General features: G+C 54.3%; 1 protein-coding gene across 4 annotated transcripts in view; it reads right to left on the bottom strand.

Moving 5' to 3' along the window:
- Window positions 1-2,643: 2,643 nt before the first annotated feature.
- LOC105066695 (pecanex 2) overlaps window positions 2,644-10,772 on the bottom strand; it is a 271,254-nt gene continuing 263,125 nt past the window's right edge. For all 4 annotated transcript variants that reach the window (XM_045514586.2, XM_074373144.1, XM_074373143.1 and 1 more), the window contains 2 exons: window positions 5,569-6,017; window positions 2,644-3,621 (listed from right to left, as the gene is read on the bottom strand). In XM_045514586.2, coding sequence (XP_045370542.2) covers window positions 3,445-3,621; window positions 5,569-6,017 — 626 coding nt within the window. In that variant the 3' untranslated portion in view covers window positions 2,644-3,444. The remainder of the gene's footprint in view (window positions 3,622-5,568; window positions 6,018-10,772) is intronic.

The following is a 10,772-nucleotide window of genomic DNA, read 5'->3' as shown; positions in this document are numbered from 1 at the left end:
AAGGCCTGGGAGCCCGACCCCTGCGGTAAACCCACTCTCCTCCAACTCCCACGACCCTGAGTGGGCCCCTAGCAGCTCTCAGGGAACCGAGGAAGAGGGATGCAGGCCGGGGAGACGTGGTCTCCGTGCCGCCCACGCCCAGGCGTGCCAGCTGGTTGTCTCCTGCCGGCATGGGCCCCCAGCAGGAGGGGGCCTCGGCGGCCCCCCTGGAGGGGACTGTTTACAAGGGCTCATGTCCGTCCAAGCATAAAGGGCCATCTTCCTCCTGCTGTTTGTCCTTTGAGCTCAGAGTTTCAGTGCTGACTGTTGAGTAGTCTGATACCGTCTTAAATTAGGAGGAGAGGGGTGCTTAGAGCTGAAGCCAGATGTGCTGGTGGAGGGTGAGGGTGGCAGGGTCTCGTCAGAGGGACCCGCTGTACGTACAGGACGGCCCCTGCCACCCGTTCCTCTCCCGGTAAAGAAACGAGCCCGTGCCGCCAGTTACAGGCTGTGAGCCGGAGTCTGCGTGGCTTGCTCCCCGGTCCCCGCTGCCTGGGCTCCCTGGCTTCACGTGCTCCCAGATCTCAGGGCCGACGTTTAGCTGCGAGAAGGCGTAGCTGCAGTAAATCAGAAGAGCATTTGAGGGTCGGCAGTGGCGAGGTGCTTGGGTGACTATTGTGTTACTTTGTCAAATAGACTGATCAGCGAGCATGTGTGACGATGTCACATGCTTCCCCTGTGTCTTCAGAAATGAAATGTAATGAACAATAATGTTATGGTCTCAATGTGTCCCCTGCAAATTCACATGGAAGTCTCACCCCCAGTGTGGTGGTGTCATAGATGGGGCCTTTGGAGGTGATTAGGTCAGGAGGGTGGGGACGTCATGAAGGGGACTAGTGCCCTTGAAGAAGAGACCCTGGGGAGCTCTGTCACCCCTTCTGCCCTGTGAGGTCTTTTAAATGCACAGAATGTGATCTCTCTGAAGATCGTGGCTGCAGGAAGAGGACCCTGGAAAGTTGCAAGTTTGCTGAGTGCAAAGCAAGGGGGCAATGGTAGCCCAGAAAAAGGGGTGAGCCTTGCCCCCTTTCTCTTCCTGTCTGTCTCTGTGTTCATGGAAGGTTGTATCTGAGAAGATCTCGAGTGTGTGTGTGTATGTTGAGGGCAGGTGCTTGTGTCCCCAAAGCACGATGACTTGGGACAAAGCAGAAAGGTGGAGCCAACGGGGGAGGGCGAAGTGAACAGGCTTTGCATTACCCATTTTGTGGGCCAGAAGTTGGCAATTTTAGAAAACAACTTGCCAGACAGGTGGCTTGAACACACAGCACAAAATTTAGAACCAGTAATGCCAGGTTAGCCACGTGATGATAGAAAGTCAAGCCCTGCAGTTTTTATATTATCTTTAGAGGAGAAGCAATTTTGTTTGGTGCCCGAATGTAGAAAATAAATAATTCTTTAGCTGTATTCGTGCAAAACATTTGAAGAACTCCGGCAAGAAAAGTCGCCTTAGGAACATCTCCTTTAAATGGGGACTAATAATACAGTATTTTCCAAGGAGTACTCTGACAAACAGCTGACTGGCTGCAGATCAGATTATTAAGCTCATGAGTTGTAAGTATAGAAGTTGTTTACAACGCTTATGAATACCAGGTGTTGCGCTGTTGACAGCCAGGAGTCCCGGAGGGGGGTCCAGCAGTGCTCTACCCGGGAGCGGGGACCCGTGGGTCTACGTGTGTGCACACTCAGCGGGGACACTCGGGGCAGCTCTTTCTCTACTGCCACGGCAACTCAGAGAGTGGCATCCCTGTCTGAGTCTGACCTGTCGATAAACTACACCTCTTCTTCTGCTACTGCCTCCTCGGAACGAGATGCAGGGGAACCCAGGGTGCGGTGGCCACCTCATCTGCATGGCTGGAAACAGCGACTGTGTTTCTTACTTCTGGAGGCCCAAGGGCTGAATGTTGCTTGGCCTGGGTCATTTTCTCACTTAATTCGAGTAGACCCCCTGTCTGGGAGGCCACACTCACAGCTCAGGGCTGCCATTCCATCCTGCGGGCTTGGCTGCCAAGGCACCCAAGAGAATTTCAGGAACCTCCAGCCAGGTTTGGTCAGACCAACGTAGAGAACTGTGGTGAGGTTCTAGCAGGTTCTCTTTCGACAAACACCTGCATCTCAAGCAGAAATCACCAAGTGTGCATCTCCAGGGATTGATGATTTGAGAATGATGCACTGTTTCTCTGATTACAGAGCCCACATACGGTTATTAATTGCTAATTCTTATGTTACAGAAAGAAAAAATTGCTGTCTACTTCAAGGGGTAAGGAATTCTCTGCAGTACCCTACTGCCGACACTTCCAAATCCTAGATACCCGTAAGAAATGTGTATGATTGTTTCCAAATTGAGCATCTCTAACTATTATCTTTCCAAAAAGGATGGTTCATCAGGTCAGTGATGGTGTTTTCTATGGACTCTGTTCTGGGAACCCTTCCTCCTCCCTCACGTCAGTGAGAGGACACGTTTCTGCTCTAACCAATGGGAATCTTAAGATGAGAAAAGTCTTAGAATTTGGAATTTGCCCAAATACCATTCTTATAGTAAAGGGTAGATTTTTTTTTTTTTAAAGAAACGACAAGTTTCAGCAGAAGTCAAACAACTGGACACAGCAATAACTAAAAACATTTTAATTCCAAAAACAAGGGTGTGCCCTGCGACACAGTAAGGATTGCCTGGCTTGGAAACAAGCCTACGTTCCTGGGAAGCACACAGGAGCCCCGGCGAGCCGGGGCCTGGCTTCCGGCAGGAAGGCGCTCTGGCTGCAGTGAGCACATCATTCCGAGGTGGCTCTCCACGCCCCGCGCGGACTAGACTTCTGCACTCATGTTGCTGGGGACGGTTGGCTTCTTCCATAGGATGCTTTGGACGTGACTGCATGCTCCATCACGTTCCTTGCAGTGAAGCTTAACATCTGCATGAATATTATAAAGAAGTGAGATTTTTCTCTAAACGTAGACTGAACATCAGCGCATTTGACCAGCTGATGGCGTGATACGTGCTGCGTGGGCTCGGTCACCGTAACGCCTAAAATGCCAGTTGTTCAGCATGCAGCGGTCTAAGTTCCCCAGGGCGGGAAAGACTTATTTATGTGCTCTACTTGAGATGTCTTAAGATGTTACATGGCTTTTGTTTGAATTTTCCAGTACTAGAAAGTGTTCTGTGCCCCCGCATCCCACCGCTCTGGGGCCGTGAGCGCCCAGGGCCGTGCTTGGCAGGAAGGAGGCTTGATGTCAAGACCTGTTTGCATCAGGTGAGATGTTTTTCGAGAACCGAAGATAAAGTTTGTTTTCTGCACAGCTCCCAGATTCTACAGGACAGCTCCAGGGTCGCATCATCCGTTCTTTTTAGAAAGAGAAAACTGGAAATTCCATCCCTCCCCGACCACGGGGCCCCTCCCCCACCACGCGGCTCCGCTACTGCTCGTCTGAAGCGCTCTGCTGGGAGGCGGTGTCGTCCAGGCCCATGTCCTCCTGGCTCGCTCTTCTGCAGATCACCCCGAGGTTCTCCGCCCCGGCCCCAGCCAGAGGGCGGTCTCGAAGTGGCTCCTGCTCGGTGGTGGCCTCAGTGGGGTCACAAGGCTCAGAGAAGTGCTTCCAAAGAGAAACAGCGAGTGGTAAGTCAGCAAACTTGCCTGCCTCTCCCACCTGCCACCCCCAGGGCCGTAGGTACCAACCCATAGTGTTGCAAGAACCTGGGGTCGGAGTCTGGAGTCAGGTCCAGCCACAGAGGACTAAAGAGGGGCCTTCAAGGAAGGGGCACGCAGCCCAAACCACGTATCTGACTTAGTGAGGGGGCTGCCTCTGCACACAGGGAGCTGGGCCCAGGTAATCTGGAAAGTGCTGATCTTGGGTAAAACGTCGTAAGTGAGCCCAGATTTCCCGGGTTTGGGGCAATGTCACTTCCTTTACACTTTGCCCTGCGTAGGTGCTAAGTTCTGCCGGTTTGACCCTGCACAGTAATACAGAGGCATTTTATTCTGGCTACGTTTAGTCCCAAGGACCCAGCCATCCTTGTTGGAGAGAGGGAAAGAGAATTTGCCGAATCCCAAGACTATAGCCACAGACTGAAACCAGACTGGTGGCTGTCGGACTGGTGTGATAGTGTGGGCACTTACTGAGGAAGGGGAAAGGGAAGGCTGTCCGTTTCCGTTTAGTTACCTAACTGAACTTCATCAAAGTCCTGAAGTAACGGGGGCTCCGGGATGCTCATAAGCCCCGCCCTGAAAGCGGCTCACCACTGCTGCGGCCCCGTGGCTGCTCTTAGGGCAGCTCATGCCGGCCTCGGTCTCGGGGTGGCCGAGTGCACCACTCCTGCTTCTCCTGGGGGTCTGGGAGTTGGGGGGGTAGGGACCCCGCCTGGAGGGCTTGTCCCCCTCATCCACCTCCAGATACCTCCACACGGAACCAAAGGCCCAGCAGGCCTGGCTCCCTGCTTCCCCGCTGGCAGGAGAGCGTGTGAACTTAGAAAAGGAGCAGGGAAATCTCCAGGCTGGCCCTGCTTTCTGCCTCACTGTCCTCTGTTCCCCTCCCTCCCCAGTACAGCAGAGAACTGCCAGGTGTTCACCAACTTCCTTACTTGTGAAGCTCCAGTGTTCATCCAGCGCCAGCTAACCTGGAGCTCTGGCTGAGCAACTGTCTCTTCGGGTGAATCGTCAAAACTCTGCCTACCGTTTGAACACCTGAAGCTGAAGGCCATCCTGGCAGCTTTACAGTGAAATCTGGTGGGTGGGAGTGAATGTGTGTCCTTTCCCTTGGGCCAGGGGAATGTGAAAGAGAAGGAAATAAGTCTCCGGCTGCAGGGACCAGTGAGGACACCCCCCCATCCCAGGTCAGGGCAAAGCGGGGAACGCTGTCATCAGGCACCAGCTGACAGCGCCTGCCCAGGCATCATCATGTGCTCTGTCTCCTGTCTGCCTCAGAGCAGGGCCAGACCGCCTCTGGTCTAATCACCTGCCCTCACTGTGGATCGGGTGTGTTTCCCGCGGGACCCAAACTCACACAGTCACTCACACTTCACGCAGTGTGACGCACTAACAATATACGTGCTTCTAATTCATCTGTTTTTCCAGTATAATTGGAGTTGTTAAAAAAATTTCTTATCTTCAATTTTCAAACCCTTTACAGTTTTCTTTCTTCTTGGAATGTCATTATTCTGCATGGAATAAATTTGGGTAACAAAACACTCTGGGACACTGTGGCATTACTTTGATAGCTATTACATATTACCTATAAAGATGATTTTGCTCAAAAGAAAATATTTTATCTATTGGTGTGTATACTTATATGTTCTTACTATTAAATACTTGTATTGCAAATGAAAACTATTGCAAATTACTTGTAAAAACCTGTGTACTTGGATGAAGGAAAGCATCGCCCTATCTGGGTGACAGGCCCCTGAGGAAACACAGTTGTCTCCCAGATTTGGGGGATGTGGTGATCAGTGTTTTACTCTGGGGACCCTGTGGGGAAGGCGATGGGAGCCTGCGGGCCGGTGGACCGGGGTCAGGAGCCCAGGAGCCCGCCCGCCGAGCCCCTTACCCGTGCAGGCTGGCCGGCGGCCCTGGCCGAAGGGCCCATGGTGATGTTGACGCTGCTGGATGACTGGGTGTCACTGGTGTTGCCACCCTCTGCGGCGGACAGTCCGGAAATGACCAGAACGCTTGAGAAGCTCCTCTTGCCGAAGAGGAAGCTCAGGGTGGAGCTGGTGGACGAGCCCAGGCTGGACCGGATGAGGGCCTCGGCCCGCTCACGGACGCTCAGGTGGCCGGTGGTGGTGACAGGCGGGGGCTGCGAGTGCAGGGAGGCGGCCGAGGTGTGCAGGGACAGCCGGCTGCCCGAGAGCCTCTGGGCCAGCTCGTGGACCGATGTGGACGTCTGCAGGAAGGCCGGGTGGCCCTCCACCAGGGGGCCGGACGAGCGCAGGACGGGTGGCGTTTGGCTCAAGGCCCCGGAGGCCTGGACGGACCGACTCCTGCCTTTCCTCCTGCCTTTAGAAGAAAGCAGAGGGACCGGGTGGCCACAGCAGGCGGTCACCAACATCAGTGTCTGCGCAGTGAGGCGGGCAGGCGGCCTGCTCCGCGGGCCCCGAGGGACTCAGGTTGGCCCTCGGGCCTTCTGGGCCTGGATTGGGGGCTGGGACCCCAGGGCGGGGCTCCCCTGAGGCCTGGGAACTGAAGGGCTGACCCAGGGCAGGGCGGGGGCATCGGTGTGGGGGGCATGGCCATGGGGATGGACCCGTCCGGTTTGCCCAGGACTGTCCTGGTTCAGCACCGAAGTCCTGCATCCCCGGAAGCCCCTGTCCCTGGCAAACCCATCGCATGGCCTCATCAAGCCCCGTCTTGTCCCTGCTGCAGGACTGGGTCCCAGGCCCCTCTGGTAAGCAGTGATAAAGGGAAAACACGCAGGTCTGTGTCATTCTTAGCTGCCCTCAGAAAGGGAAGAAAAGGATCGAGCCACGTGCTGTGGCCTTTGTTTTCTAGAAATTTTCCCTGAAGATCAAGGTCTTTAAGAGGAAGCCTTCACCGGCCCCACCCAGGCTTGCAAGGCCCAGGTTCCCACCTCTCTTGGGGCCTCCGGGGACTGGAGCGGCTCCCAGCTCCCTTTGGCCCGCGGTCCCTCCCCACTCAGGGTCCCTCCTGGCCCAGCTCTTGCTTGTTGAGACAAGGTCATTTTTTTTTTAATGGAGGGACTGGGGATTGAACCCGGGACCTTGTGCATGCTAAGCATGCTCTCTACCACTGAGCTCCACCCCACATCCCCTGAGACAAGGCCACTTTTGACACAAGGGACTAGGTCCTTGCACCCCAGGGGTTTGGTCCTGGCTGTGACACTGGAGGAGGGAAGGCTGAGTGCCCGTCTTGTGCCCTACCTTCCTCGGCAGCTTTAGATTCTGAGCAGGTAAGAGTGCGACCTGCCAGGACACTGAACTGCTCAGCTTAAGCCTCAGTCATCACTGGGTCTAATTTTAAAATATTATTTTTAAAGGGGCAGCTAGTGACATCACGATCCTCCCAGCTGCCTTATGGGCGCATCTCCTACAATTACATCCAATCAGTAAAAACAGAGGGCGTTGAGGGGTGGGGACCCCCAAGGACTGTGCAACGCATCTTCTCGTGTTTCACCTCACCCCAAGTGCCCACATCATTTATTTTAGTTTTTTAAATTTGTTTCAGGTATTTTAATTTTTGTCAAAGAGCCAAAACAACATGAATATGATTGACGACACCTCAGGGTCCTCTCCAGAGTTCCAGTCCCGAATTCTCCCCCAGTGCGACCGCCATCATGAAATCGCTGTGTCTGTTTCTAGTCCACATTTTTATATTTTCACTGTAACATAACCGGACCCGTGAACAGGATACAGCATATTTATATGTTTTCTGAATTTTAGAGGAATGCTCTCCTACTGCATTCTCCAGCTTGACTTTTCATTCAATGTTTTTATGTTCTCTTCCTGATAAATATGTAGATACATGTCAGTTTCCTTCATTTTTACCAGGATATACCACATATATTTGTCTTTTCTCCTATTGATGGACATTTGTGCTGTTTTCGGTCTTTTATCACAAATACTGTTTGTGGCATATACGCCATCTTTTCTCTAGAGCAGTTTTCAATCTTTGCACATCAGAATCACCTGGGAAGTTTTTTTACCCCAAGTGCCCAAATTATTAATTGTGCATCGTGTGATCCTGAAATATTTACTTGTGTCTCTAGGAGAGCCCTAGAGTGAGGCATCTTTTGAGAGAACGCCTCAGGGAACAGATGTTAATCTGCACACCGTGGGTCCCCTCAGCCCTGCTCCTCCCACGGCCGCTGGCTGGCTGGCTGAAAGGACCCTTCCACCTCACGTTAACCTGAGTGCAGTGTGCTCACCGTGGTCCACGGGGGAGGCGTTGCCCATTTCCAGAGGGCACTGGTGTTCCCACCTGGCTCCCCCTTGCCTGTCTGCTGAGAAATCGGGGTCCCCCCCCCTCAGCAATGCTGCTCACGGAGCAGTGGCACTGGTCAGCCCCCAACATGGGCCTCCCCCGGGGCTGGGGCACATCTGGACCATCTCTGCTGATGCTCTTACCGAGGAGGAAAGCAGAAGAGAGGGATCCTGATTAACCAGAATTAAGAACAGGGACGGTGGTTTGTTAGTTTATTCAGCATTTGGCCAGGCCAAACATCTGTTTGTGATTTATAGTGTGACGCTGACTGCTGTCCAAAATACTCCGCACTGATCCGAGAGACAGTGATTTTGATGCTGGAGAGGCCACCCATACTTGGTGGGGGAACTTCTCCGCTAATCCCAGTAACAAAGGGACAAAGACCCATCTGTGTGTCAGAGAGGAATGGTCTGTGTTCTATGCAAGATGGGGTGACCCCCTCCAGAAATTTCATTGCTTCTGATTTTCTTGGGGGGTTTTTTTGTCACTCTTTTTTTTAAAAAATTAATTTTGCAAATGGAACAAGTAAGAAACCAAGTGAAATGCATTACTACTACTCAGGGTCATTACTGTGTAGTTTAACTTACTTTGCTAATTACTTCATTATCAAATTATGAGTCTTTCCAGGGAAAACCTCCTTAGAACCTGGGCTGAGAGTCTATATAAAGTACCTTCCTTGGTTCCTTCTCCTGGCACTGTTCCTTCATCTTTGATTGTTATCTGAAAGTGGTACCAACAGAGGGGCACCGACTTCCTCTCCAATCTGGGACGCAGATTAGCTGTGACTTCCTAAGTGCTCCCAGCAAGCAGGTCCCCGGCCTCCCCCAGCGGGCCAAGGCCCCTTCCAGCAAGAAGACCGCAGGTAGTCAGGCCAGAGTCAAGGCCACAGGGCGTCAGGGGACACTAGCCAGTGCTGGGCACACCGGGGCAGCCATGCACAGTGTGGTCGCCCTGGACCCCAGTCCTCTGAGAGTCTGGAAGGGCCGAGACTGAGACACTGGGCTGGGAACCCAGGCAGGGACAAAGGGAGTGAGGAAACAGCTGGAATCCCTGTGGTGGGAACTGGGCCTCGGGTCCTGTGTGTAAAACCAGACCCCTGTTCTTAGAATTTGATTCACAGTCACCCTTTAGAATGGCTCAGTCACTGCTACTCGGTGAAGCTTCTCTGTTGTGCCCTCCCCAGTCAGCTGCACCACCTCGGCCCCAGGGCCCTGTCCCCAAGGCCTCACCAAGAGAGCGTTCAGTCTTAGATCTGGAGAATCTTCTAAAGATATAAAGTCAGGTCCCTGTGGGGTCCTGGCAGGGGGCTTGGGGCACAAAGACAAGCCAATGGGATCAGCAGCCCTCGGCTCCCCATTCTGGGCCGTGACGGCCAGAAACTGGCTATGGCTGAGTTTCGCTTGGGGTTCTGTGACCCAAGGGCCTGGTACCCCGGCCCTTGGTACCCCTGGTATCCCAGCCTCAGCGGGCGTGGCTGAGTCGGGAGGGCGACCATCCGCATTCAGCCAGCGTCTGCACAGCACTGCCTCAGCCCTGAGGGGCCCCTGGCACTTCAGACGGTCCCCCTCGGCCCCCTCCCATCACATCTCTCCCCGCGGGCCAGGAAGCCACGGAAACAAGCGACATGCCACCTGCTTCCACACCCTCCCGCCGCCCCGTGCTGGGCGCCTGGCACTCCAGAATGTCCGGCCCACATCCAGAGCCTGCACAGACCTGTCCCCGCACTCGCCCCCCAGGGTGGGCCTGGGGCCTTCCTGCAGCTCTGTGCACCCGAGGCTGAGGTGAGGCAGGGAGCAGCTGTCCGCAGGGTATGGATGGAGTGTGGACAGGCAGCCCAGGTGGTCTACACACACGTACAAGGCCCCCATTGGGCAGAGTGGGGCGGGGGGGGGGGACAGCGAGCTGTGGTCTCCATGTGTGCTCCTGTCCCCGGCCCGGAGAAGTCGGGGCCACCCACCAAGCACCCACAAGCACTGTGCTGTCTTAGTGCAGGAGCGGACGGCCCACAGTCCCTGAGCTCACACACGCAGAGTCGGGGCAGTGACCCCCAGTTCATATGCTGAGATCCTAACCCCTAGGTCCTCAGAATGTGACATGATTTGGAAACAGGGCTGAGGCAGGTGTAACTAGTTAAGATGAGGTCTTACTGGAGCGGGATGGACCCCATCCAATGTGACTGGCGATAAAGAGGGGGAAATGGGACACAGACAGGTGCACAGGGAGGAGGCCACGCCACGATGCAGGCTGAGATCAGGATGAAGCAAATGAAGATAAGGATGCCACAGATGCCAGAAAATCCCCAGAAGCCAGGAGAGAGGCTGGGGACCCACTCTCCCTCGCAGCCTCAGAAGGAAGCAGCCCTTGCTGGCACCTTGACCTTGGACTTCCAGCCTCCGGGACTGGGGGACAATCAGCATCCGGTGTGGAAACCACTCAGTCTGTGGGACTTTGTGACAGCTGCCCCGGCAAACGCATACAGGTTTGTTCTGGGGGACGTGGAAGCTGTGATTCAACAGAAGAACGTCTTAGGCTAAAGTCCCATCACTCTGGCTGGTCTGTGGGAAAGAGATTTCTGATTCTGTGCTGTTGTCAGGGCTGCATGAATGGCTGGAGAGGGCAAGAGAGCTGCTCGTCCTCTTTGAGGACAGGAGGGGTGTGGTGGTCCTTGGTCATTGTCCCTGCAACATACTGCCCCCTGACTCTCTGACCCTCTGCAGGGGGCGCCCAGTCTCAGGATAACCCCCCAGGGCAGTGCCTTCTTTCCACAGACATGTTAGCTTCCTGAGCACAGGGAGGGACGTGTGTCTGCACCTT

The sequence above is a fragment of the Camelus bactrianus genome, chromosome 11, assembly GCF_048773025.1.
Source record: "Camelus bactrianus isolate YW-2024 breed Bactrian camel chromosome 11, ASM4877302v1, whole genome shotgun sequence".
Taxonomy (NCBI): Eukaryota; Metazoa; Chordata; class Mammalia; order Artiodactyla; family Camelidae; genus Camelus; species Camelus bactrianus.
The sequence above is the reverse complement of the archived record's forward strand: the minus strand, read 5'-3'. Positions and strand labels throughout refer to the sequence as shown.